This window comes from Aspergillus ambiguus (assembly GCF_047715705.1).
Source record: "Aspergillus ambiguus strain CBS 117.58 unplaced genomic scaffold BDV59scaffold_31, whole genome shotgun sequence".
Lineage (NCBI taxonomy): Eukaryota > Fungi > Ascomycota > Eurotiomycetes > Eurotiales > Aspergillaceae > Aspergillus > Aspergillus ambiguus.
In genome coordinates, this window is record NW_027395544.1 from 107,793 (window position 1) to 131,826 (window position 24,034).

Below are 24,034 nucleotides of genomic sequence, written 5' to 3' on the forward strand. Positions count from 1 at the left end.
CGCTGTCGAAAACCACACCGTAGGCATGGACATGGCATGCATAGATATCCAGCGCATACAACAAACCATCTTGTCTAGATATATATCACGGATGCTTTTCCCAAACGCCGTCCCAAACCCAACCGCATCACTCCTCCGCAGCAGCCTCCACCGGCGGGCCATCATCATCACCACCCGCGCCCTCGTCCGCCTTCGACCGATGATGTCTGCGGCGTCTCTTCGGCTTCGGCGCCGGGTCCTCCACCTCACCCTCCCGCGACGGCGCCTGCGCCTGCGCCTGCGACTCCTCGTCCCTCCGCCGCTCCCCCGCGGCCGGCTTCTCGACCGCCCGCTTCTTGGGCTTCTTCACGCTCAGCGGATTCGGCCCCTTCACCTTCTTCGCCTTCTTTTTTGCCGTCTTTTCCCCGCCAGCGGTCTTCTCCTCGTCATTCAGCCCCGCCCGGAACTTCCCCATCTCGTACCCCTCCCGCAACCCCTCCGACAGCGAGCTCATCGGCTCCAGGATCATCACCGACCGCTTGACATACACGATCGGCACGCCGGGGATGGCGCGCGCACTGGCGCGGAGGGTGCGCGCCCGCTGCAGCGCCGCCTCCGCGCGGACCTCCGCCTCGCCGCGTTTGCGCTTGCGGCCGGCGGCGGCTGCCTGCGACGGCTTCGTCGTGGCCGTTTCCTTGGGCATGGGCGGGTCGGCCGTCGCGAGCGTGTAGTGCTCCTTGTTGCGCTTGGCGTCGGCCGAGGGCGACAGGAGCGAGAGCAGACAGGAGGTTTCGTCGATGGGGGCGTCGGAGTCGTTGTGCGAGCAGTGGCGGAGAGGGAGGATTGTCGGCGGGGGAAGATGGGCGGGTCGGAATGGAGTGTTGGTGCGTGGGTTGGTGGGTTGCGTGGCCATGATGGCTGCGAGTGAGCATTTGGTGAGAACTATCGTTGGGGTTAGTTGGGGGGTCTGTTGTGGGTGTGGGCGTGGCTTGGGGCGACATACGAGGCTTCACTTTGCCTTGGAGAGTGCGTTCCAGCGCGGGGATGAGGTCCATTTTGAAAGCATGGACGGCGTGGAGGAAGTTGGAGTCCACTGTGCCGTGGTTAGTATGGGATTGTTGGAGGAGGGTGTATGGGAGGAGTACCGAGGACTTGGTAGGGCTCGCGGAATCCAAAGGCCAGCTCATACTGGTGCATGAGCTTGCGGTACTTCTTTGAGCGTTTGGCGCGCATTGTGTCTGGGTCGAGGGGAAGGAAAGATGAAGAGAGAGGAAGATGAAGCTGTTGAAGCGGAAACTTTTTTTTGATTTTGATTCTGCCGGGCGGTAGGTCTTCTTTTCCGTATCCGGTAATGGATCTATACTCCCGACGAGCTACTACGGTCATCTCTACGATGTGCATGCGGATTGATGATTATGATGTATTATAGACGACCATGTCGTCCCGTCTGTGGCTGTATCGGTATGTATGTACGTATGGATGCATCTCAGCATCGATCTATCGGACGTGAGCGTCCGTCGCGTCGAGCCGGACCGGGGCATCGTCGGGGTTCTGCACATCGTGCAACCGATTCATGTCTCCGCATGAATCAATAGAAAAATGGGTTAGGACATGTAGACATCGGTAGTCGACCGGGTCAGCCTTCTCGCCGTCGACAAGCCCCGACCACCACGCTGATATCGTCCATCTTGCCTGCACACATCGTCAGTCACCACGGCATCCACAAGCACCAGGCAGAATGAAAAACTCACCACCCTCAATGGCCAGTCCCTCTTCGATGGCCTTCTCCATGTACGGGCTCTCCGCGAAGGGATCCTGCGCCACGTTCAACGCCGCCTTCAGCAGCTCGCGCGCAACAAACACCATGCGCTCCTCCGCCAACGCCGCCGGCGGCGCCCACTCCAGCTCGCGGCGGTCGTACCGCCCCTGGTCCCACTTCTGGAGACTCTCCAGCGTGATGGTGAGCACCTCGTGTTCCCACAGGTTGTCCAGCACGCCGTCCGACACGGCCAGCACGACGTCGCCCTCCTCGAGGTCAATGCACGACAGCACCGCATCCTTGCGCGGCGTGTCCACGCTGTTCGTCCCCAGCTGCATTGGACAGTCGAACCAGTGCCACTGTTCATGCGTGCGGAAGAGCACCGTCTCCTCGCGCGGCCGCACCACCAGGACCTTGCAGTCCCCCAGGTTCGTCACGTACAGCCGGGGCCGGGGCGCACCCCCCGCCGCGGCGTCACGGGTGTAGTGGAGGAGGGCGGTCACGGAGGTGGTGGTGCCGTACCATTCGCTGGGGGAGGTGGTGGCGCGGGTGGTCTCTTCGTAGGCGCGTTGGAGGTATTCGACGGGGTCGAGAGGATCGCTCGCATCGGTGGCGTCAAGCGCCCGTTCGACTTCTAGGGCCCAGTAGTGTAGGAGTAACCGGGACCAGAGACTGGGGATCCAGGCTGCGTTAGCAGAAGGGGCGGCAAAATCTGACGGGGTGGGATCACATACGCAGCGTGTCCCCGGGGCTTGGTGGCCCAGGCGCCCACGCCGTCATTCACAGCGAGGAAACTATCCGCCACGAGGATGGCATCGTCGCCGTTGTTCAGGCCACGGACGAGTTCCCCACGCACGGATAATCTCTTATCCTGGCTTTGGTAGTGGGTAGTGAGCGGATCGGAGAAGGAAGATGACGGCGGAGACAGGAACGGTGGGGGGAAGGGGCGCGACGGGCGTTTGGCGCAGAGGGCATAGCCGGTCTGGAAGCAGAAGGGCGAACGAGAGCCATCCAGCCGATGAGGCCGATCAGGGACCGGGGTGGTGATGCCGTAGGAGGGCCAGACGGTGTAGAAACGAGTCGATACTGCTGGTACTGCGGTCGACAACGATCGTCGGAAGGAGACGGTCAGCGGCGTCGCAGCGGGCACCATGGCCCTGACAGAGGAAGTGGACTCTGGGTCGATGGAGAAAGACTCTTCCCTTTGCCCTGCTGGTCTTTTAAAAACTGGGGTGAGTCCGTGGTGGATCGATCACAAGGAAGAAATCTTAGAGTTGGTGGACGAAACGGTTGGGTTGTCATGCATATTACCTGCTGGTATTTTATCACAGGCAGAGGCAGTAGTCCACCACCTACGCCGTAGCTATCATCACCATGTCAGTCGACTGAGTCACTCCTTACCTCTCCTCTCGCTCTCTCGCCAGCTCCCTCGCAAACACCTCCAGCGCCCCGTCCAGCTCCACCGCAATCTCAAACTCGTCCACATCGCGCCGGATCGCCGCCGCTCCCTCAAAGATCGCCTTGGCGAGGCTGCTGCATCGTGTCCCGAAGTCCACCGTGCCCCGTCCCTGTCGGTGTCTCGCGATCGCGACCCGTATCACCCGTTCCGCACACGGACAGGCCCGTTCCGGGTCCGCGGTACAGGCCGACGCACAACTGCACGTTGACCGACACACGCACTGGCGCTCGCATACGTAGTCCTGGAGCGGTCGACGGGGATCGTCGCGACGCACCTCCCCAATCGCCCGTTTCTCCAGCCTCGCCAACGTCGCCTGTCGATGGGCCTTGATGAGTCCGCGCTCCCACGTCTCCGGATCGACGCTGTCTCGTGGCACAAAGGGGAGTTGCTCCGTCGCCGGCAGCACCGGGTCGATCATCGCCGCCGCCGTCTGGGGTACGACGGCGAGGTACTTCTCCGAGAGCGTGGTGAGGAGCTCGGCCGGCGGTATTGCGTACGTCGGTTCGCCGTCCCAGCGCTGATGAAAGGACGACGTTCGGTTTGCCAGCACACTCATCACGCTGGCCCGGTAGCCGAGGAAGTCGTGGAGGAAGAGCCCGCCGGCCGCGGTGGTCCGGTCCATCGCGCGCTGGATGTAGGCGATCTGGTACTGGCTGATGAGCTTGAGATTAGGGTCCCTGCAGACGGTGGGCGCGTCGAGGATCTCCCGGCAGCAGAGGTAGATCTTCAGGAGATGGGTTGGTTCGGGGAGGACAATGCCCTTGGGCTTCTTGGGCGACAGATTGCTCAGGTCGAACTCGGAGGTGATGCACAGGTCCACGTTGGCGATCTCCAGCATGAGTCGTGCATATAATGAGTAGTATAGATTCTCCACGGCGTCCACGAGGTCGACGACCGAGTCGGATGTTGCGATTTGCTCTGCGTGGCAGATGTGCGTCAGGATGCTGTCGGGGGACTCTTCGAGCTGCTCGTGTGTCAGATATGCATGCACTCGAGCCATTCTATGGGCGACAGACCTCGATGCCATAGTGTAGGAGAATGCTGGCCACGATCTTAGCCACGGCGTAGACGCGCGAAAAGACCGACAGCACACTGTAGACCCAGTCGATGATGTCCTCCTCCGGTGCACGGTCGAGATATTTGACCGCGTCCGAGAAGATATCCCAGTCAGGCGAGCTGACAGTGTAAGGGAGAGGGGGACGAGGGATAGACATGTGCTGTATGGTCGTATATCAGTCGCCAGGACAGTCAGTCTTGGACGTCACATGCTTACTGCAGATGAGTAGGAGATTTGGCTGCTGTCGGATTTCCGCAGCTGCAACGCCTCACGTCGTCTCGCTTCCTGTTCCAGGAGGTCCTGCGAGTACATGTAGAAGCCATCCGCGTGCTCACTTCTGGCTGTATGGGCGGTATTGTAGGAATCGAAGGAGAAGAAGGTCTCGCCAGTCTGGACGCTGTTGTTGCGGTTGCGCGTCGTTCGTTTGGGGAAGAGCTTGCGGAGCGTCAGCTCCCAGAGATGGAAGACGCCCATGGTGATGGATATGGAGTGGAGGCAGGATGGTGTTGTGGAAGGAGGAAAGAAGAGAAAAGACGAGAGGGAGAGAAGTAGAGGGGTTGAGTGAATGAGGAACAGAAGTATACACATACATCATCCTACGGAGGTATAGAACATCTACATCCTCAGGCCATACATTCTACCACTTTGAGTACGAGTGACACTCATATGGTATAAAATGTCGGGTAATATTAATGTAAGAATCAGGCCATGAACAGCCTGCTGCTCATTCTTCCTGTGTAATATTAAACTACACGTCTGTGCCGCTATACCGAGTCACATCTTCAAGGTCAAAAGAACCAGCTATCCTCTGAACTTCTCATAGTCATCATATTACCTTTCCGGTATCACGAGTAGTCGTAGCATCATTGAACAATCCTACCGCAGCGTCGGGTCGACCTCGATCGAAGAGCTCTCAGCCTCCAGCGAATACGGCAGGATAACCTCAGGAATATTCCAAACCACCTTGTTCGCCCGCTCGACATACTCTGACGGGATGTTCATGCACTCGTTGAACGACAGAGACTGTCTCGTTAGCTCATCGAAGCACCCTGCAGGGAAATGTCATACACACCTTCAGGTTCTTCAACCCACGAACCCACTCCAACCCAGCGTCACAGTCCTCCTCGGGCAAAAACGCGTACTCTCCGACAGACTCTGGCAACAGTCGATGACAATGCTCCAGCCAGAGCGTCTCCAGTCGCTGCCCAGGGACAGCCTCGTCCTCCTTCGCCTCCGGGTCCTTCTCGATCCCACCCAGCCAATTCAGAAACTCGGGCTGCGCCCCACGGCACGTCCGCAGCTTCAACGTCCTCAGCCGGGGATTCCGCCGCACCAGCGTCATCAGCTGCCACGCCGTGATGCCTGCCCGCTCCAGGATGAGCGTCTCCAGCCCGAACACGCCCAGATGCTCGTGGCTGCCAATCCCGAGCAGCATGTTCCACGCGGGACTCGACGGCGCCGGGTGCAGCCACGTGCTCGGCCGCATGTTGCCGTCGCGGATGTGCTGGTGCTCGAACCGCAGCGCCAGATGTCGTAGCGAATTTCGGCACTGCGTGCCCAGCGCCTGCGCCCCCTCCGCGTCCAGATCGTACGCCATAAACTCCAGCTTCACCAACGACGGGCCGTACCGGTTCACGACCCGCGCGAAGATCCGGTTCTGGAGCCGCACCATCTGCTCGTGCGTGCGCGCCCGCGTCCCCCGCGCTCCGGGGGCCGGGATCCGTCGTCGGGGATCCTTCGATGGGCTAAAGGAGCTCCGACTGGGGAGGTCGGGCGTCGGGAGGCGTGTGCGCGGCTGGATCACTGAGACGATGTAGTCCCGTCCGATATCTTCGGTGTCGAGACCGCTGCCCACTTGATCGGCGGTCGCCCATCCAGCCTGGAGACAGGAGATCATGGAGTGGACGCGCCGTTCGAAGACTCCAAGCCGTAACCGTTTGAGTCCGAGAATGTGGCAGCGATAGTTGGTGCGGGACGTCGCCCCGAACGACAGGAGGGCGTCGAACGGGAGGTAGGAGAGTATGTGCAAGACTAACTCCAGCGGGAGACGGCTGATCCTGTCGGCCATGGCGGTCGAAATTAAAACCTCGCTTCTCCTCACTTTGCGTGCTGGTGATGTCCGGTGAATTATAGGGTTATGTTGCTGGCAGATATCAGTACATACATCTAGCAACACTGGGATCGACGACGGCGAGATGTCCGAGAACAACAACAGTGGCGAAGTGATGTAGGTCTCCAGGTCTTCCCAGCATGACCGGGAATTCCACGACCTCATGATACCATTATCCTTGACTAGGGGAACAAAATGCCGGAAAAGGAAAGGGGCGCCATGGTACCGGAGAGTCTGGTGGGATCGATATATTGAGAAGAAACCCACTCCCCCAACGTTAACGGACACAGTGGGACGAAGAAAACAGAAAGCCGTCACGGCGATGACGAAACTAGCAACTCACATAGTTTTTGATTTCTTCACTGAACAGGGCTGTCGCCGCGGTGGGAGACAAATGAAGTCATCTCCAGGCAATCAGCCTGGTGGCACCGGGAAAGGCAACCGATATAAAAATAGAGTTGGGCAGAATGTTTCCCAACCGTCTGGATCTTCTCGACTGCACGTGTGCAATCTGACACCGGCCGAGTCGGCCAGGAATGAGAGCTGGACGTACTGGATCGATCCTCGCCGGATGTCGTGGACCTCATGTCGCGACTGAGCTGAACCCTGCCTATGGTTCCATCTGCGTGGAGGGAAATGAGAGCTGCACGAGGCCGGTAGGACAAGCACACGATTCGGATTGATGGGAAGTGTTCTCGAGGATTTGACTCATTGGGTGCCACCAGGGGAGGCGTTTGAATGACCTCTGCCACGGCGTCTGTGCGGTTCAAGACAGGGGGGTTGCTGAGCTGGATGTCCCGTTTATAAACTGCCAGAGATTTAGTCGATATGTACTACGGACACACCGATCTGACGTGGACCCGAATTCCCACCCCTTGGCCTTGGGCCCGCCCAATGCAGCGGGTATCCCGTCTGTCGGGAAAAGCAATCATGCAGAAGGATGAAGATCAAAACCGGATGGAGGGAACTTGGCTTGGGACGGGACGGACAACCCAAGGACCCCCTGGCTGGGAGACGTCTCCTGTCGACCAACATGCGTGCGTCCCGCGTATCCGGATCCACTGGGGAGCAGGATAGCCTCAACGGAAAGGAGCCCGAGGAAGCAAAAGCCCGGATCCATCTCCCTTACAGCGACCGTGCGACATGGAACCAAACCCCCGGGACCGTCCAGCCAATCCACAGGGAGAAGCTGAGGCTGAGGAGGGTCAGATGTTGATCTTAGATGCAGCCGGAGCGTGTTTGCTGACCCTAGTGACTGGTCTAGTAAGGTATTGTTGGCCATGACCCATCGCATGGGCAGGCCGAAGCCCCAATAAGGAGTTCGAGAGCGTCTCTTGTTGCTTATTCCCGTGGACGCGGACGAGCAACTAATCGCTAGTGCAGCGGCTAATGACAAATTGATGGAGGAGTCATCCATGCAAGGGAAGGCCGAAGAACAAAGAATCCTCAGGCTGGCGGTGAAGTAGGATGCATCTGGGTTTCATCTACGGTGGATGTTGCCGGGATTAGGCTTCATGGGTCATGGTTGCATTCGATTGTATTGACATGGGAGTAAAGTAAGATTCTCGGCACGAGAGCAGTAATAACGAAACGTGGGCTTCAATCTATACAGCATCCTGCACCGACTGGCTGAGTCGTGCCCACGTACGACGGGTCTTGTGATTGACGAACGCTCTTCTATCCCTGCACCCGGAACGTCCGGCCACTGGCAGTCTTCCTTTCGCGCTCCTCGTTCTCGGGTCGGGCACGGTTGAGAACTATCCTGCGTTAGTAGGCGGTTCTCGAAGTGTCTGCGGTCGCACTCACCCTGGAGGAAGTCGGCCGTTCTCTTGCGCATTCGAGTGTGGATGTAGGCCTTCGAGGCCTTGATGTGGTAGTGGAAGTAGTCGCGGAAAATTTGGATGTGGGAGATGTTTTCATAGCGGCGCTGGGGGGTCAAATGACGCGGGAACAGAACTGTCCAACAGTCAGCGACAGAGAATGGCACAAGCAAGACGGCAGGATTCACCGAAAGTGACATAGCTGATCTTGTCCTCGGCACTCTTCTGGAGGCCGGGCACGCCCTCCAGTTCCAGAGGGGGATCATTGCGGAACAACACCTGAGGGGCGTTTTGCAGAGTCAAGACACGACGACGGGCGTCGACAAACTCCTGCAGGAACACTTTCCCAAAGATGCGATCGGTCTCTTCCCGGAAGACGGTGCTGAAGATGACCGTTACCCGATCCGACCCGGCCTTGATGTAAATGGCTTCCTCCTCACGATAGTGGATCGCCATGACTTCGCCTCCGTCCTTGACACCCTGGGGCGCTGACTCTGACGTGTATCGCGATGCTTCCTCGGACAACTTGGCGAACTCGTCGAAGGCCCGCTCGAAGGGCGCAGCCATGGCGTTCCGCTTCATCAGGGCGAGCTTCATGATAAGCTCCTCGCGGGCCTCCTGCTCAGCAGGAAGATTCTCCAAATCGATCAGTACGGAGAAGTCATAGCCGGGCTCCGGAGCCACGATGTAAGGACCATATTCCCGCTCCAGTACCTGCTGGGCACCGTACTGAACAAGCTCGCGGAAGCATTTGACATTGAGGGAGATGAGGATCTGGGTCTTGGATTCGGGGGTCGAGATGTGAAAGGTAACTCCATCGAAGTCGGAGACGATCTGATCGATTGAGACCGGCGGGGCTCTGGGGGGTAATCAAACAAGCTGTCAGTGTGGGATGCGGGGGAGGATAGGGAGTGAGAAGCGATACCCTGAGAACCGCTCCGTCAGGAGGGACTGGATCAGGACGTTGTGATAGTCGAGGAGAAGCATGGTGACGGTCCCATGCAATCAATTCGATGGGTCGAAGGGAAACGAACGGGAGGATGTGGTTGTTGTGGAGTCCGCAGGTTGATATCATTCATGGAGGTTGCCCAAGTTGGTGGTTACGTAGCGGTGGTCATGTGATGCTGACTCAGCGGGTAGCTGCAAGGGTTCAGAACGATGAACATGGCTCGGAACACGATCATCGTTTATTTGGATATTGATAGGTAGAGTTGTCTTGAATGAACGATTTATAGTGTTGGTGTATTGAAGACGGTGATGGCGATGATCTTGTGCATGGATATATATATTGCGTACTTAACAGAGCACGCATGCATAAAAGATATTAAGTCGCATACCGTTCCACCTCCCTAACCAAGACAGATGATTGCTCCTATAGCTATGTCCTGAAATACGAACAGAGATCTTGCACATAGGAGGCACTCAGCCGAGGACAGAAATCCGATGACATAACCAGATTCCAACATCAGCTGTCACCAACCACGTGAAGAAGAATCACATTCTTCCCCCCTGATACCTCGCAAGGGCTGCGTCAGATGCCCAGAACGATGGCGGCCTTGGCAGGAATTGGGTTACTTTCGGGATTCACCGGATTCCATCCCAAGTGAGTCAAGGAGAGCGTGCTTCCCATGGCCGACCTCCCGAGGACTATACATAGAAGAGATCGACCTGGCAGTTCGTCAATCACCAGTAACCGGTTATCAGTTCATCATCGGTGGAGACTGACACGCGGGAGGTCCGCGCGAGGTGGATGGGGGGGACGTGGATTAATCAATCGATGATGACAAGGCATCCCAAAGCGGGAGGAATCGCAGGGGCCCCTGAATCTAGGCAGCATCGCCAGGAACAGGAAGGAATTCAGCCAATCCCGAAGAGGGACATTCCCGTTGCGTCGCGATGCCCCTGCAGTTTGTGGTGATTGTAGTTGCCACTTGCTTGCGTACGCTGTCTCTTTTAGGATGGAAGGCCTGGCAGATGATTGGATAGCCGGCCCTGGCTAAGCCTTGGGTGTGCAGCGCTAATGGAAGCTTGGCGCTCTCTCCGCCAGTGGAAAACGCCAAAAATGCCGCTAAGTGGGGTGCTGGCGTCATAGCAGCGCGTCACGGCAGGAACCGCATCATCATTGGTGGAAGTTGCGTGATCCTGCTTCTAAAAAAAATTCCCCCAGAAATGGATAGAATGCATCCGCCGGCTTCTTGCGGGAAGGATGAGAAATAATAATACCAGACCCCTTCCTCGCCACTCCACCGGTTCTGACACCAGTCAACACATCTATCTATTCACCGACTCATTCCACTGCCTGCAGTGACATTGAACGTTCACCATGGGTTTCTCGCGAACTTCTAGCAAAGAGTCCGGCTCTATCAAGTCCCACGACAAGAAATCTTCTCTGTCGAGCAAGGCGGATCCCAATCAAGCCCTCAACGAAGCTCAACCTAGTATGTCGTGCCGCTGTCTTGTCATCGCTCCCAGCTGACCACTCCAGTGTCTCACATGGGAACCGCCGAGAGCAACATGTTCTCCTTGCGCTCCATGCAGCACCGCGATGCCGAGGGCAAAGTGATCAGTATGTCCGGCCGGGATCATCATGTCCTTGAATCCTTCACTGACCAAATACAGCGGATCCGGATTTGTCAAATCCCACTCGACCTCGACTTGAGCGGCCATTGGATACGATTCGATCGTTTCATGCCGCCATCGAAGCCCGTCGCCGGGAGAATGCCGGCTGAGGCCCCCCCCCCGTCTGGAAAGCACAGTTGTATATTTTATCGATTGATCGGGTTTGCGATGTGATTTTTTGAAACCCCTGGCACGATGTAACGTAATAATTGTTTCGAGCGATAGTGTTTCCTGTTCTAATGCCATTTCTCCCCATTGGGGTTATCCCATCAGATACCGGTCTATCACGGTAGAAGTAAACGCTCACACGCTAATCCTCAATATAAATACCTTATCCAGCCGACTGTTCCTCTTAAATATTCATCATCAATCGCCACACGTGTCCCCACTTGCTAACCCCGAGTCAATCAGCATGCTCGGAGATAAGGGCGTCCACATCACCCACACACCGGTGTATACATCGTGAAGCAGTCCGCTCGCATCCACCCACTACCGTCCCACTAATTCCGGCTGCCGAATATCTAGCTAACGACTCGAGGATCCGCTGATTGAATCCGGACTGGCCGATGACTTGCGCGATGGCCAACTCTAATGGCTAGCCAAATTTTAGTATTGTTCCAGCGGAAGCACTTCACCGTCGTCCGTGGCTGGTGACGCGTCTTCAACACTGCAGCGGGGCGGAAAATAGAGACCGTCTGTAGCTACGGATAAAGCATAATCAGACGTTGCTAAGAATACCGTTGCCTAATTTTACTCGGGGGTGATAATTTCGTCGGGATATATGTCCGCGTCGTCTGTCCGTTCCGTGGGCTGAGGGCTTCCTTTAGTCGGCAGTCATTCGTTTGATACTCTTTCATTGACACTCGTTTACACATAGATATCTTACTATGAAGCTTTCTTTGGCTGTGGCAGCGAGTCTGCTGGGCTCGGCTCTGGCGGTTGATCCCATCATTATCAAGGTAGAGGTCTCTGGCTGGTGAAAATTCTTTCACTAACCGGGGTAGGGCTCGAAATTCTTCTATGCCAGCAACAACACTCAATTGTACGTGACAACGACCGTCAACCGTTTTAATCATTGTGCTAACTTCGTCAGCTACATTCGAGGCGTTGCCTATCAGCGTAGGTCTCTTATAAAGTCACGCCCCAGCAGTAACTGATCTGTCTTCAGAGGACTACTCCAGCAACGGCACAACCTCTGGCAGCAACACCTACAAAGATCCACTGGCCGATGCTACCGCCTGTGAGCGTGATGTGCCTATCCTTCAGGAGCTGAACACCAACACGATCCGGGTATACGCTATCGACCCGACCGCCGACCATGACAAATGCATGCAATTGCTGGCCGATGCTGGCATCTATGTCATCTCGGACCTGTCTGATCCTTCTCAGTCGATTGATCGTAACGATCCTCGGTGGGAGGTCAGTTTGTACAACCGGTACACCAGCGTCATTGACGAGTTGTCCCAATACAACAACACCCTGGGTTTCTTCGCCGGTAACGAAGTGTCCAACACTGTCGGCACCACGGACGCCAGCGCCTTCGTTAAGGCCGCAGTCCGTGACATGAAGGCCTACATCAAAGAAAAGGGCTACCGTACCATGGGAGTGGGATACGCTACCAACGACGACTCCACCATCCGCGTGAATATGGCCGATTACTTCAACTGTGAGAGCAGTGAGGACAGTATCGACTTCTGGGGCTACAATATCTACTCCTGGTGCGGTGACTCGACTTACGCGGAGTCGGGGTATAAGGAGCGTACCAACGAGTTCCGCGACTACTCTGTCCCTGTCTTTTTCGCCGAGTACGGCTGTAACGATGTGCAACCCCGGAAGTTCACGGAGGTGAAGGCCTTATTTGGTGACAAGATGAACGATGTGTGGTCCGGTGGTATCGTCTACATGTACTTCCAGGAGGCTAACGACTACGGTATGTTACTTACTTCCCTGGCACATTAGAATCAACAGCTCATGATATAGGTCTCGTCTCTGTCATTGACAGCACTAGCGTCAGCAAGCTGGCCGACTTCACCTACTACTCCAGTGAGATTGCCAGCGCCACCCCGTCGGGTACCAACAAGGCGTCTTACACGCCTACCAACACCGCTCTGCAGAGCTGTCCGGCCGTCAACAGCAAGTGGCAAGCCACCCAGACTCCCCTGCCCCCAACTCCGAACGAGGAGCTCTGCGACTGCATGTCGGGAGCGGCCGCCTGTGTGGTGAAGGACTCGGTCTCCACCTCGAAATACAGTGACTTATTCAGCACGATCTGCGGTATGACCGAGTGCGATGGGGTGTTTGCCAACGGCACGACTGGTACCTACGGCGCGTACGGCATGTGCAATGCCAAGGCCCAGCTCAACTTCCTCCTCAACAAGTACTACACTGAGCAGAACTCCCAGGCTTCGGCCTGTAGCTTTGGCGGTTCGGCCACTACTACCGCTACCACCAAGGCCACCGGAACATGCAGCGTGCTCATGAAGGAGGCCGGCACTGCGGGCACCGGCACAGTCACCTCCAAGCCCACCGGCACCGCCGACGCCGCCTCCGCTAGCTCGTCCGGCTCCTCTGGCGCTGGCGCCCCTATGGCTGCTAGCAGTATGGTGACTGTGGGATCGTTCCAGCTCGGTGCCTACGCTGTGACTGCCGCCGTGGCTGCTCTGGGTATGGTCTTCCTGTAGAGTGGAGCATCCTCATTCCGAGTCACTCGTTTTAGGTCTTTTCATAGATAATATAACTTCTCTATGCGCACTCGAGTCGGAGAGCTAGCTAGCCTGAATTCCATGCTGGATTTACCTTACAAACGGAGGATTTCACCAAGCTCGTCAAGAGAACAATATATCCAACTATGCCCAGCATTATACAACTAGAATTTATGTAACAAATCGTATCTACAATCATGAATGTGGAATCATGCACCGTCAATGGCCCGCTTCGTCAAGATCGCCGACGTCTCATTCAACTGCTCCCAAGCATGTGCGTCGCGACAGGCCTGGCGACTCAACCTCACCGCCCGCTTTGTGCGCTGTCTCATTTCCTTCTCGTACACGTCCAATGCTGTCTTCGCGTCCGTTTTGCCCGAATAGATCTTTTCGATGGCATGGACGAGCCAGTAGGCGTCCAGCAGTCCATGGTTGGCAGCTTCGCCGCGGTCTACAAGAATAGACTGGTCAGTCGGGCTTCCCCAAACGGAATTTATCAGATGGAAGACTCACACATAGTCATAGCATGCGCCGCATCACCAGCCAGTGTCACCCGGCCATCCTGGTTATCCCAGTCCAGACACTCCCAGTCTGCCAGTTTGATTTCCAGCACGGGAGTCCCTTCCGGGATCCGCTGGACGGTATCATACAAGAACGGGACGAACCCATCAGCACGACGCTTCATATTCGCCAATCGGGCGGCATCCGTCTCGGCGACTTCATCCTCGGCCGAATGCACCGGCCAGGACATGCAGATCTGTGCGCGGAACCGCTCGTGCGCAGTGCCAGCCGTGCCGTTCACACTTGGCGTCTCGAGCATGGAGAACCAGAAGAACGTCCCCGTGTTGGGATGACAGCCCTGGAAGAGCAGTGGGTCCATTGACCGCAGCGGCTTGATCTCGTCCGGGGTAAGATCAACGGCCACGCCAGTGAAGCGGATGGGAAGAAGCACGTTGCTGTAGGCGTCCGGACGAAGCAACTGCCGCACCATCGACCGGCTGCCCTCAATACCGACAACCATGCGGCCCGTCACTCGCGATCCGTCCGCGAACACCAGCGAAGTCTTGTCTTTGACGGACAGGTCGAGGTCGACCACGCGGTGGTCCCAGTGGACGTGGTCCTCGATGCCGTGGAGGAGCGCCTTGCGGGTCTTTTCGCGGTTGACCCGCCACCGTACCGACGGCGGGATCTTGAATACTGGATCACCGGTGGCTAAGTTTATAAAGAGAAAGTTGCCGTTGTCATGACGAGCCACGTCCGGGTCGACCTGGACATCCTGGATGCGGGTCAGCGTGTCGGCAGGTAGGATCTGCTGGATGTACTCCAGCGCCCAATGCAGAGTAATCGCCCAGCCTTGTCCGCGGGCGTCGGGATTCGGGTCGCGCTCGTAGATCTCGAAGGGAATGTTTTTCTAGGCTGTCAGTTCCTGCCAGGCGCATACGATAAGGGAGTCCGCATACCTGCTTCAAGGCTTGTCCCAGCGTCAGACCGACGATGCCGGCGCCAACAATCAGAACGGGATCCATGGTGAAGAAGCGCAGTAGAGGGTGAAGAAAACGAGCATGATCGAATCAGAATCCGTCTGGTTCGACTTTATTTATGAAGAGTTGAAGTGGCCTCTTGACGTTATCCGAGTATCGGAACCGTCGCATAGATAAGACTGCGGGGAAGAGAAGCCCTAATTTCCCCTCAACGAACCTCCCGTCGGCTAATGCCGTGCGACGGGCAGGAATAATCGCCGGATTCCACAGTATTTAACAGCCGGAGACAGACGGGATCTCTCGTCGGGCACTGTAAACGACTTTCCATTGCACAGCCATCATCATGACCGGCCACGAAGCTCTCAATCCCATCCATCCCTCCGTCCTCCCTCATTTGGACCCGGTGTTCATCAAGCTCTACAATGAGCATGTCGCCAACACCCCAAACAAGCCCATTGACCTGTCAATTCTGCGCTCTAAGTACTCTGTGCTGTATTCGTATGGCACAGGTCCCGCGCCGGAACCCGGGCGTGTATACGATGCGAGTGTACCGGGCCACCAGGGCGAGATGATCCCGGTGCGGGTGTATGAGCCAGCCACTCCAGGCCCCTGGCCTGTCCACATTGACTTCCACGGAGGTGGTATGTACTGAAGCAATGGACCCGATAACTGATCGAAGAGGAACGTCTCGGGTGCTAACAGGCAACGGCAACAGGCTGGGGTCTCGGCGACCTCGACACCGAAGCGCACATCTGTAAACACCTCGCTGTCAAGGCGCAAGTATGCGTCATCGATGTCGGCTACCGCCTCGTACCGGAGCTCGCTTTCCCCATCGGTATTCAGGATTCGTTTGCGGCGTTGCAGTATATCCACCGCGAGGGCACGGGCAAGTTCAACATCGATGTATCTCGGATCTCGCTCGGCGGCGTGTCTGCTGGCGGCAACATTGCACTGATCTGCGCGCATCTGGCTCGGGATGCTGGGCTTCCCCTGCGTTTGGTCGCCGTCGGAACCCCCGTGATCGACGATATCTCGCGCTATGCGACGGCGGCGGACTCGCCGTTCCCTTCAATGCAGCAGATGGAGCATGCACCCACGCTCAACTGGGCCCGCCTAAAGTGGTTCGACACTCTGAAGTGGCAGAGCTTGTCAGATGACCCAGCCATCCGCGAGAAGCAGAAGGCGGCGGTGTCGTGGTACGCGAATGCTCTGGACGCTCCAGATTTCACCAACCTGCCCAAGACGGTGATCTACACGGCGGGATGTGATCCGCTGCGCGACGAGGGCGAGGCCTATGCGCAGAAGCTGGTCGAGGCGGGTAACGAGGTGGTGCAGAAACGGTTCAAGGGCGTGCCGCATCCGTTCATGCACATGGATAAAGGTGCGTTTAGCCGAATTGATGATATTAGTTTTGTGCTAACGATCTCCAGATCTCTGGCAAGCGAAGGAGTTCATCGACATGACGGCCCAGCATATCAAGAATACCCTCCACGCATGAATAGACCAAAAGTATATATACAATTTGTCCATAGTTTGTAACTTTGTCCCTATCATCTGTATCTACACGCAGCAACATACATAGCACATGTACTTGACGAGTCCCGTTATTCAATATTTCTTTTCCATGGTCCGAGACAGCCTCTACTCCATTGCGTACAATTGTCTTGCCAACGGCACCACACTCTCCTCTAGCGGCCGGAACTTCACACCCAGCATACGCTGCACCTTACTTGAGTCGCACGAGTAATGTGTATGGCGGATGCGTTTGCCAGACTCCCCGACCGGAATACGGGCTTGCTTCTCGGGCAGGGCTGCGCGCACAACATCCGCGATCTGCTGTGTGTCGTACGAGTCCTGCGTGACAAGGAAGCGCTCGTGGCCCGGCAGCTCAACCGTTAGAGCCTTCAGCGAGGTTAATGCAAGATCCTCGACATCGATCCATACTGTTACATTGATTAGTATCCTGCAGGTCTTGCACGGAGAGGAGAATGTACCAGGGGCTCGAGTTGGCGGAATGCCAGACTCCCCTTTCAGAACTTCCCAGACAATCTGATTGCTGGCGTTCAACTGCGCCAATGACTCGATGGGATGGATCATCTTTCCAAACACCATACCGGGACACAGCGTCACCAGCTGGTACGAGACTTTGTGGTCACGGACGTAGTCCCATGCGGCACGTTCGGCGATGACTTTCGAGGCACGGTAGGCAGCAGGCTACATCGTATTAGCACATTTCAACACCTCCCAATATACAAGAAAAGTAAAACAAAGACACGTACCACCACCGATGCATCGCGCCCGTCCTCATAGGTCAACGGGCTCCAGTCCTGCTCGGTGTACACCCGACCAGGCTGCATTCCCAAAGCCGCGTCATACACCGCCGCAAAACTCGACATGATGACCAGCTTCTTAACTCCCGGTTCCTGGGCGGCGGCCTCGCAGATGGCCGTCGTCCCCTTGAGGGCCGGCAGCAGCAACTTCTCCTCAAACTCCCCGGGCACAGCGTCATAGGTGAAGGCGCTGGCCAGATGCAGCACGCCCTGGCAGCTCGCGACGGCGGGGCGGATCTGGGCGGGATCCGTCGGATCTGGCACGATGACCAGCTCCAACTGGCTGAGATTCTCGACCCCCGCAGTGGCCAGCGCGGCGCGGGTGGCGGCGGCCTTTGGCGCTGAGCGGACGGTGGCCCGCACTGCCAGGCCCGAGCGGAGAAGCAGGGCGATGCAGTGGGCGGCGATGAAGCCGTTGGCGCCGGTCACTAAGATTCGGTTCATTCTGGAAATCTGTGAGGTTTGGAGCATTTCGCGATCTAGGACTGGAGGAGGAACCGGTTTATATGTTCTTTGGTGGATACCCGGGGTGGTTTCCGTCGCATAGATAGATAGTATCTACAGTTCGTTTACGATCGTCATTTCCTCAATTAATCCATCCCTTGACTTAGTGCTTATATACAGAATACAGAGTACAACATTTGATAACAATAGCATCCTGATTAACCATAGAGCGCCTGGCTCCTAGTACACATACCGGAAGTCCACATCGTCATGCACATCGCCATGTTCCGCGCGGCCTTTCGCCAGTTTCTCCTCCAAAAGACTGCGTGCTGGAGTGCCCAGTCGGTCTGCTCGCTTGTTGCGAAAGCCGTACATCACACGCAGTGCGGTGGAAATGACGATGGCTGCTGCATTGACGGCGACAATGGTGATCTTCGCGGGGATGTATCTGCTCTTGTCAGAAAGATTCGACAGACTATATGGGTATACTTACGCAGGAGCATCTCTGGCCTGGAAGGTTTGCGGACCGATGATATTGGCGATGCTAAAGCCAGCGGAAACTAGAGTACTTCCAGATACCTGATTGTGTCAGAGCCATCCTATCGATTTTGTTCGGGAGAATTACCTTCATGGTGTAGCCCTTGAAATTGGCGCCAGTCCAGGCAAAAATCAGAGCTAGAGGAGCCACCGTCTATTAAATCAGTACCCAATAGTAACTGCCCAGATCAGTGTAACTCACCGTATTCACCATGTAGATGCCGACCAGGAGTCCCGCCTGGTTGTCCTTGGGCAGAAACGACATCATGCACGACCCCAGTAGCGTTGGAATTAACAAGACATCAATTGCCAACCACCGCGAGTAGCCCTTGGAAATGGCATACGACGATAGCATGGTCGAGACAATGCTGACAACCCCAGAGGGCATGTTTAATAGCGCACTTTGTTTTGATGTGTAGCCAAAGTTCAAGATCAAGATGGACGAGAACGTGGTGATGACACCGCTGGGGATGGTGATCAGAATTGTCAACAGCACCAACATCCACGACTGCAGGTCGCCAAACGCTTCTACCAGCGATCCCCAGCGGAAAACCTTATCGCCAACACCAGCTTGGTCATCCCGTAGCCGTTGCGCGATGCGCTCGCGGTCCGCCGCCGACAGGAATTTGGCTTTTTCGGGGCTTTCTGGCAGTACGAACAACACCAAGATGGAGACGATGATGTTGACTACTCCGACTACCACGAACATAATCCGCCAGCCATGGAAGGTTGCCTTCGCCGGTGCGTGCTGAGCGCCGAATGAGATCAGACCGCCAATAATCTGGCCGAACCCCAATCCACAGTACCAGAAACCGTAGCGTGGAGTGGATTCTGCACGGGTATACCACATACTGGTGTACATCGTCAAGGCCGGTGCTATCTAATAAGCATCGTCTCGACCAGGAAGGCTCCAGAGAAGGTTAAACACATACCAATGACTGCTTCCATCATGCCTAGTAGGGTGCGCACAGCACACATCCCTGCAAAGTTCTGTGCAGCTGCAGAGCAGCATAACAATACGCCCCAACAGAAGACATTGACGCCGAGGACTTTGGTAATGGGGAACTTTTGTAGCAGAATACCTTCATGGCAGCACGTTAACCATGGTTCTTCTGTTCTGGATCGGATGGAAACGCCTTACCCTGAGGGACTTCTGCCACGGCATAGGCGATGAAGAATGCTGTTGCCAGCCAGGAGAAGTCATTCCCACTCATCCCCAAATCTTCCTGCAGGCCCATCACATTGGCATACTAGCATCCGTGTTAACGAAGGTACATCAGGCAGCACCCTACGACAGGCCACTTACATTCAGCGACACCTTGTCCACAAACTGTAGGAAGTAGGTGAAGAACATAATCGGCAAAATCCGCCAGTCGATCCGACGCATGAGGGCGCGGTCATTATGCAGATCGCCGACGGCGTAGTCATCGATGGGGAGCTTTTCATCCTTGGGGTCCATGATTGCTGCTTCCTTGTCTTTGGGGCAGGACATGGTTTCAATCAATGGACTTATCAGGGGTGTGTGGCACGAGAAGCAGGAATGGCATGATATTAAAAGTTGACCAGCCTATGCGCGCGGGAGCCGTCGGCGGAGAGTCAGGACGCCGTTCATAGATAGACGGCTTGCTGTCTATCGCTCGTTCCAAGAATTTAGGCATCCTTAGCGTGTCACTAGGACGGCATTCTCCTCTTTTTGGTTCCCCGGATTAGCTGGGGGCGGCGCCGCTGATATGGGTGGAGAAAATGCGGCCGTCGCATAGATAGCCGTCGCATCGATTGTCTCCATCCTTATCGGGGGAGGGGAAATGAATCGCGGGCAGCCATTATGAGATTTTTGTTGAAATGACCTCGAAATGGCGTTCAGGTATATAATTAAGTCGGAGACTCACAGACGTTGATCCTACCATCCACATTCTCCCCAGACTCCCTCATCATGCCCTCTCGCACCGACTCCCCCCTTAACATCGCCATCATTGGTGCCGGTCTGGGTGGCCTGTCTGCCGCAGTCGCTCTCCGTCGTCAAGGTCATCAGGTCACCGTCTATGAGCGTTACGATTTTGCCGGGGAGGTGGGCGCCTCTCTGAGCGCTGCATCCAACGGCTCGCGGTTTCTGGAACAATGGGGCGTGGACGTGAAGGCTGCGAAACCGGTATGCCCTGGCATTGGTGGTGTGCGTACTATTGAGGAAGCCCGCATTAATCGGAATAAATAGGTCATTCTAAAGAAGCTGATTATGCACGACTGGTCCTCTGGCCAGGTGCAAAGCGAATACGGTCTAGGCGACTACAAATCCAAGTTCGGAACGGTCAGTAAGCTCTAATTCTCTATACTAACTCGGTAATCCAGCCGACGCTGACTGCAGAGAATAGGACTACAATAACTTCCACCGCATCGACATCCACAAAGAACTCCTTAAATCTGCCTTCGAGGAGCCCGGCGAGGGTCCCAAGTGCACCCTGAAGGTCAACCACAAGGCCACCGGTCTGGACGCCGAAGCGGGAGTCATTCAGTTCGAGAATGGCACGTCTGCGACGGCCGATCTGATCGTTGCGGCAGATGGAATTCGCGTATGTCAGAGATGTTTCTCTTTCGACGCCTGAAGCTAACTTTGGAACAGTCGCTCTCTCGTGGCTTCATGGGGATCACCCCCGACTTCAAAATGTCAACGTCGTGTTGTTACCGCTGCATCATCGGCGCCCCCAAGCTGCGGGAGCTTGGTCTGGAGGATTACATTGATAATGAAGCAATCGAGTACTGGGGTGGATTTGGTATCGACAAGATAGTCATGTCTCCCTGCAGCAATGGCGAGGTTGTCAGTTGCTACTGCTTCTATCCTGCCGAATACAACGACTTGCGTGGAGACGGATGGAATATTTCCGCCACCCCGCAGCAACTTGTCGATACCTTCCCCGGATTGGACCCGCGCATGAAGAAGCTCATGTTGAACGCGGAGGATATCAAGATGTGGCGCTGTATGTACCCCGGCTTATTTTCTAGACGTTGTGCTGACAAGTGTAGTGTATCGGCATAAGCCGTACCCGTACTGGGCGAAGGGCAAGGTGTGCCTTCTTGGTGACGCCGGTGAGTAAATTTTGCTTTGATTAATCCTGAACTCGCCTAATGATACAATTAGCTCATCCTATGATGCCCGACCAATCCCAAGGATCCTGCATGGCGTTCGAGGATGCCGGTGCCCTTGGATACATCTTCAACCGCACATTCCGCGAGCAGTATAGCGTGACGGAAGGCCTTGCGTTGTATGAAAAGCTGCGCAAGCCCCGGGCAACCCGCGTGCAGGAGGCTAGCTTCCGGGCGCGCGAGGATCTCAGCGAGCGCATTGGATGGAGTTCGTCCGCAGACCGGCCTGGGAAGCTGACCATCGAGGAAGTGTGTGGATATGACATGCGGAAGCATCTGCAGGAGCTGATCAGCGAGATGTAAACCGATTGGCCCAGTTTCTTTGGCAGTTCGCCATGTATATTTATGATCGAAATGAAAATGTATTGATTCATGGATCGTGATCGTCGTTATACAACTCGACATGTGTATGTACAGCGCATATAGAGAGAAAGCATCCCTAGATGAACACCATCCCCGGGAAATGACTATATCGTACGCGAGCCCAGTTCCACTCCGTACTCTCTGCCCACACAGTCTCAAGCAACTCGCGTGCATGTGGGATATGCCCGAACCCCAGAGTATTCTCCATCACCATCAATCGCTCCTTCACCATCATGCGTCGTTCCATACTAGTGCTGCTTGCGCCGGCAATAACGAGCGGGAATAGGAGACTCCCCTCAACGGGGCTACCGTACGGGATGGCCAGCACGGCAGCCAAGATGGTCGTAATGGCAGTTTCCACAGCTGCGTGGCACGGGTCGTACCCGTTGACGATCTGGTGCAGACGGAGACGGATAGCCCACTCAAACGCTGTGGTAGCCTTGTCCCCGTCGCGGTCCGGCACCGCGCTGGTACAACCGCTCTCGTACTCGGCGCGCCAGGTATCGATTTGGCTCTGCACGTGCGCAGCAGCAGCGCGGAACCCGATCTCGGAGAGCTCGTCGACGCGACGGCTACGGTGCGCCGCGAGCAGGTTCACCATGCCCAGGAAATCAAGCAGGGCGGGCGCCATGCCGCAAATGGCATCGCCAGGGACCGTCGGAAGGCTCCGCGGGGGAGGGCTCCCCGCGGTGAGGTCGGTCAGGCTGTCACCGTCGTGCAGCAGTGGAGGTTTGCAGCGGGAAATCGTCGACATGGAGTCGAGATAGTGGAATAGGTGCAGACAGAAGCGGCCCTCTGAGGTAGCCTCAAGACTACCCACTCCGACGGAGGAAAGGAGGGCGCCGGCGGCTTTGAGGTGCCATTTCCATACCCGCGAGGTGCCGTCGAACAGCTCAGTTAGGCATAGCAGGAGGACGGTGGCGCAGGCTTCCAGCGTAGCCTCTGGGTTTGGCAGAGATAAGAGTTGGTTCACCTGCGCTAGTGCTGCGTGATGTCAGTCCAGTTGCTCTATGCAGAACTTATCTGCTAGCTGCATGTGGTCCAGCTACATACCTCGCCCTTGTCGTGTCAAGGCACGGTTCCAGATTGTTGGGTAGACGCGTTTCCAATGGCAACCGCTGAGGCCCAGGATCACACTAGTGATAGTGTCCGACGCAGCAGCCATCGGCAGCAGGGTAACCAGGAAAGGGTTGCTGTCGGGATCGCCGGACCGCGACAGGGCCCGCGCCACGATGTGCAGGTAGTGGTTGAAGAGCGAGCGGTCCTCCTCATTGTGCAGATAAGGATTAGAGGATCCACCAGGCGATGCGACGGGGGCAGCGATCGCCTCCGGGGTAAGCCATGCGGATAAGCTTCCTATCGGATCCTCTAGGCCTGTCTGATCGGAAGGCGTTGTCGGGTCGGTGACGGATGTGAGGGTGAGGCTATTGCTGGTTTCGGATAGGGGCGATGATGTACATGTATGCGACGGTGCTGACGCCGCAGAACCTGGGGAAGATGGCGATGACGATTTCCACCGACACGGAAGATTCAAACGGCGGCAATCACTGCAGCGGGGGCGAATCTCGTCGCATTTCTTCTTCCTAGAAGCTGCTGTTTAGTCCCACTGTTGCTATCAACTCGGTGGAGCAGAAGATATGTACCTTGCTTTACATGACAGACAGCCTCCTCGCGACCGGGAGGCTCGCGGCCGACGGTGACCAAGCGACTTGGGCAGATCGGCCTTTTTGCCTGGTTGCTGGACTTCACAGATATGTCCGAGGCCTGTGGAGGCGAACCTTAGTCAATGCCTTATAGTGATGGGTCTAGACGATGGACGTACGAGAGCAGCGAGCACAGGGGGATCCGCCATCACAGCGTTGTTTCTGACCAGTCAGCCTCCATGTTCCACCGGTTTATCCCGTTTATTAAAAAGATTTGAGGCGAAAGAGCTTACAATCTTAGCGCAGCGAGCGCAGACTCGACCGGCGACACTGGAACTCATGGCGCAGGGATAGGACAGCCAAATTGGACGTCAACCCGCATGCTCCTCAGCTTTACGACAAACGTCAGAACAGGAGGGAGGACATGGTCGACGCGACGGCAATTAATGCTTATCAGCATCCGATCCGACGGCCGATGATCTTGATAGCGCTAGGGGCTTGGAGTGGGCGATTTGAGCCATGATAGGTTCAAGTACGCCGGTTTCTCTTATTAATGGATTCTCTTCGGCAATTGGCAAGGTGTCATCCACGAG

General features: G+C 56.2%; 11 protein-coding genes across 11 annotated transcripts; 4 read left to right on the forward strand and 7 right to left on the reverse strand.

The window, feature by feature from the left end:
* Window positions 1-127: 127 nt before the first annotated feature.
* BDV59DRAFT_194889 (uncharacterized protein) lies at window positions 128-4,728 on the reverse strand (the record flags this gene model as incomplete). The annotated part of the gene is made up of 9 exons (XM_073692468.1): window positions 128-921; window positions 983-1,072; window positions 1,125-1,275; window positions 1,646-1,671; window positions 1,731-2,410; window positions 2,473-2,955; window positions 3,140-4,161; window positions 4,214-4,414; window positions 4,471-4,728. 9 exons carry the CDS (start codon window positions 4,726-4,728, stop codon window positions 128-130), a joined length of 3,705 nt encoding a protein of 1,234 aa, XP_073545310.1.
* Window positions 4,729-5,130: 402 nt separating this feature from the next.
* Window positions 5,131-6,322, reverse strand: BDV59DRAFT_204263 (F-box protein; the record flags this gene model as incomplete). The annotated part of the gene is made up of 2 exons (XM_073694427.1): window positions 5,131-5,277; window positions 5,327-6,322. The coding sequence occupies 2 exons, from the start codon at window positions 6,320-6,322 to the stop codon at window positions 5,131-5,133; spliced, it is 1,143 nt and encodes a 380-aa protein (XP_073545311.1).
* A 640-nt stretch (window positions 6,323-6,962) lies between these two features.
* BDV59DRAFT_91107 (uncharacterized protein) lies at window positions 6,963-7,911 on the reverse strand. The gene has a single exon (XM_073697324.1). The coding sequence runs from the start codon at window positions 7,779-7,781 to the stop codon at window positions 7,293-7,295; it is 489 nt and encodes a 162-aa protein (XP_073545312.1). The 5' UTR covers window positions 7,782-7,911; the 3' UTR covers window positions 6,963-7,292.
* BDV59DRAFT_91106 (actin-related protein 2/3 complex subunit 2) lies at window positions 7,912-9,590 on the reverse strand. The gene is made up of 4 exons (XM_073697323.1): window positions 9,110-9,590; window positions 8,373-9,043; window positions 8,171-8,320; window positions 7,912-8,121 (listed from the first exon to the last, which is right to left on the reverse strand). Exons 1-4 carry the CDS (start codon window positions 9,169-9,171, stop codon window positions 8,042-8,044), a joined length of 963 nt encoding a protein of 320 aa, XP_073545313.1. The 5' UTR covers window positions 9,172-9,590; the 3' UTR covers window positions 7,912-8,041.
* A 917-nt stretch (window positions 9,591-10,507) lies between these two features.
* Window positions 10,508-10,913, forward strand: BDV59DRAFT_204265 (DUF2406 domain-containing protein; the record flags this gene model as incomplete). The annotated part of the gene is made up of 3 exons (XM_073694428.1): window positions 10,508-10,622; window positions 10,670-10,750; window positions 10,804-10,913. 3 exons carry the CDS (start codon window positions 10,508-10,510, stop codon window positions 10,911-10,913), a joined length of 306 nt encoding a protein of 101 aa, XP_073545314.1.
* Window positions 10,914-11,090: 177 nt separating this feature from the next.
* Window positions 11,091-13,638, forward strand: BDV59DRAFT_91092 (glycoside hydrolase family 72 protein). Its single transcript, XM_073697322.1, has 5 exons — window positions 11,091-11,762; window positions 11,808-11,845; window positions 11,897-11,922; window positions 11,972-12,733; window positions 12,784-13,638. The coding sequence occupies exons 1-5, from the start codon at window positions 11,691-11,693 to the stop codon at window positions 13,482-13,484; spliced, it is 1,599 nt and encodes a 532-aa protein (XP_073545315.1). The 5' UTR covers window positions 11,091-11,690; the 3' UTR covers window positions 13,485-13,638.
* Window positions 13,639-13,714: 76 nt separating this feature from the next.
* On the reverse strand, window positions 13,715-15,031 carry BDV59DRAFT_204267 (FAD-dependent oxidoreductase; the record flags this gene model as incomplete). The annotated part of the gene is made up of 3 exons (XM_073694429.1): window positions 13,715-13,956; window positions 14,019-14,916; window positions 14,966-15,031. 3 exons carry the CDS (start codon window positions 15,029-15,031, stop codon window positions 13,715-13,717), a joined length of 1,206 nt encoding a protein of 401 aa, XP_073545316.1.
* A 181-nt stretch (window positions 15,032-15,212) lies between these two features.
* BDV59DRAFT_91229 (alpha/beta hydrolase) lies at window positions 15,213-16,587 on the forward strand. Its single transcript, XM_073697325.1, has 3 exons — window positions 15,213-15,627; window positions 15,702-16,367; window positions 16,417-16,587. The coding sequence occupies exons 1-3, from the start codon at window positions 15,330-15,332 to the stop codon at window positions 16,482-16,484; spliced, it is 1,032 nt and encodes a 343-aa protein (XP_073545317.1). The 5' UTR covers window positions 15,213-15,329; the 3' UTR covers window positions 16,485-16,587.
* A 40-nt stretch (window positions 16,588-16,627) lies between these two features.
* BDV59DRAFT_209675 (major facilitator superfamily domain-containing protein) lies at window positions 16,628-19,684 on the reverse strand (the record flags this gene model as incomplete). The annotated part of the gene is made up of 10 exons (XM_073695439.1): window positions 16,628-16,929; window positions 16,981-17,200; window positions 17,266-17,761; window positions 18,014-18,208; window positions 18,254-18,339; window positions 18,386-18,451; window positions 18,500-19,173; window positions 19,230-19,379; window positions 19,439-19,547; window positions 19,604-19,684. The coding sequence occupies 10 exons, from the start codon at window positions 19,682-19,684 to the stop codon at window positions 16,628-16,630; spliced, it is 2,379 nt and encodes a 792-aa protein (XP_073545318.1).
* A 367-nt stretch (window positions 19,685-20,051) lies between these two features.
* On the forward strand, window positions 20,052-21,806 carry BDV59DRAFT_91383 (uncharacterized protein). The gene is made up of 6 exons (XM_073697327.1): window positions 20,052-20,446; window positions 20,510-20,602; window positions 20,667-20,864; window positions 20,915-21,269; window positions 21,316-21,378; window positions 21,431-21,806. The coding sequence occupies exons 1-6, from the start codon at window positions 20,231-20,233 to the stop codon at window positions 21,736-21,738; spliced, it is 1,233 nt and encodes a 410-aa protein (XP_073545319.1). The 5' UTR covers window positions 20,052-20,230; the 3' UTR covers window positions 21,739-21,806.
* Window positions 21,792-23,967, reverse strand: BDV59DRAFT_91320 (Zn(II)2Cys6 transcription factor). The gene is made up of 5 exons (XM_073697326.1): window positions 23,735-23,967; window positions 23,621-23,663; window positions 23,442-23,562; window positions 22,852-23,381; window positions 21,792-22,782 (listed from the first exon to the last, which is right to left on the reverse strand). Exons 1-5 carry the CDS (start codon window positions 23,780-23,782, stop codon window positions 21,875-21,877), a joined length of 1,650 nt encoding a protein of 549 aa, XP_073545320.1. The 5' UTR covers window positions 23,783-23,967; the 3' UTR covers window positions 21,792-21,874.
* Window positions 23,968-24,034: the final 67 nt, after the last annotated feature.

What these genes read in the sequence shown, in the direction of transcription:
- BDV59DRAFT_91107 (XM_073697324.1), bottom strand. Translation starts at nt 7,781, where the DNA reads ATGGATGACTCCTCCATCAATTTGTCATTAGCCGCTGCACTAGCGATT.
- BDV59DRAFT_91106 (XM_073697323.1), bottom strand. Translation starts at nt 9,171, where the DNA reads ATGCTTCTCCTCGACTATCACAACGTCCTGATCCAGTCCCTCCTGACG. An exon ending in CTGACGGAGCGGTTCTCAGG is followed by an intron (nt 9,044 to 9,109) that starts GTATCGCTTCTC and finishes ATTACCCCCCAG; the next exon opens with AGCCCCGCCGGTCTCAATCG. An exon ending in GATCAGCTATGTCACTTTCG is followed by an intron (nt 8,321 to 8,372) that starts GTGAATCCTGCC and finishes ACTGTTGGACAG; the next exon opens with TTCTGTTCCCGCGTCATTTG.
- BDV59DRAFT_91092 (XM_073697322.1), top strand. Translation starts at nt 11,691, where the DNA reads ATGAAGCTTTCTTTGGCTGTGGCAGCGAGTCTGCTGGGCTCGGCTCTG. An exon ending in TCGAGGCGTTGCCTATCAGC is followed by an intron (nt 11,923 to 11,971) that starts GTAGGTCTCTTA and finishes ATCTGTCTTCAG; the next exon opens with AGGACTACTCCAGCAACGGC. An exon ending in CCAGGAGGCTAACGACTACG is followed by an intron (nt 12,734 to 12,783) that starts GTATGTTACTTA and finishes CTCATGATATAG; the next exon opens with GTCTCGTCTCTGTCATTGAC.
- BDV59DRAFT_91229 (XM_073697325.1), top strand. Translation starts at nt 15,330, where the DNA reads ATGACCGGCCACGAAGCTCTCAATCCCATCCATCCCTCCGTCCTCCCT. An exon ending in CATTGACTTCCACGGAGGTG is followed by an intron (nt 15,628 to 15,701) that starts GTATGTACTGAA and finishes CAACGGCAACAG; the next exon opens with GCTGGGGTCTCGGCGACCTC. An exon ending in GTTCATGCACATGGATAAAG is followed by an intron (nt 16,368 to 16,416) that starts GTGCGTTTAGCC and finishes AACGATCTCCAG; the next exon opens with ATCTCTGGCAAGCGAAGGAG.
- BDV59DRAFT_91383 (XM_073697327.1), top strand. Translation starts at nt 20,231, where the DNA reads ATGCCCTCTCGCACCGACTCCCCCCTTAACATCGCCATCATTGGTGCC. An exon ending in ACGTGAAGGCTGCGAAACCG is followed by an intron (nt 20,447 to 20,509) that starts GTATGCCCTGGC and finishes CGGAATAAATAG; the next exon opens with GTCATTCTAAAGAAGCTGAT. An exon ending in TTGCGGCAGATGGAATTCGC is followed by an intron (nt 20,865 to 20,914) that starts GTATGTCAGAGA and finishes ACTTTGGAACAG; the next exon opens with TCGCTCTCTCGTGGCTTCAT.
- BDV59DRAFT_91320 (XM_073697326.1), bottom strand. Translation starts at nt 23,782, where the DNA reads ATGAGTTCCAGTGTCGCCGGTCGAGTCTGCGCTCGCTGCGCTAAGATT. An exon ending in GCGCTCGCTGCGCTAAGATT is followed by an intron (nt 23,664 to 23,734) that starts GTAAGCTCTTTC and finishes CTGACTGGTCAG; the next exon opens with AAACAACGCTGTGATGGCGG. An exon ending in CTTGACACGACAAGGGCGAG is followed by an intron (nt 22,783 to 22,851) that starts GTATGTAGCTGG and finishes GACATCACGCAG; the next exon opens with CACTAGCGCAGGTGAACCAA.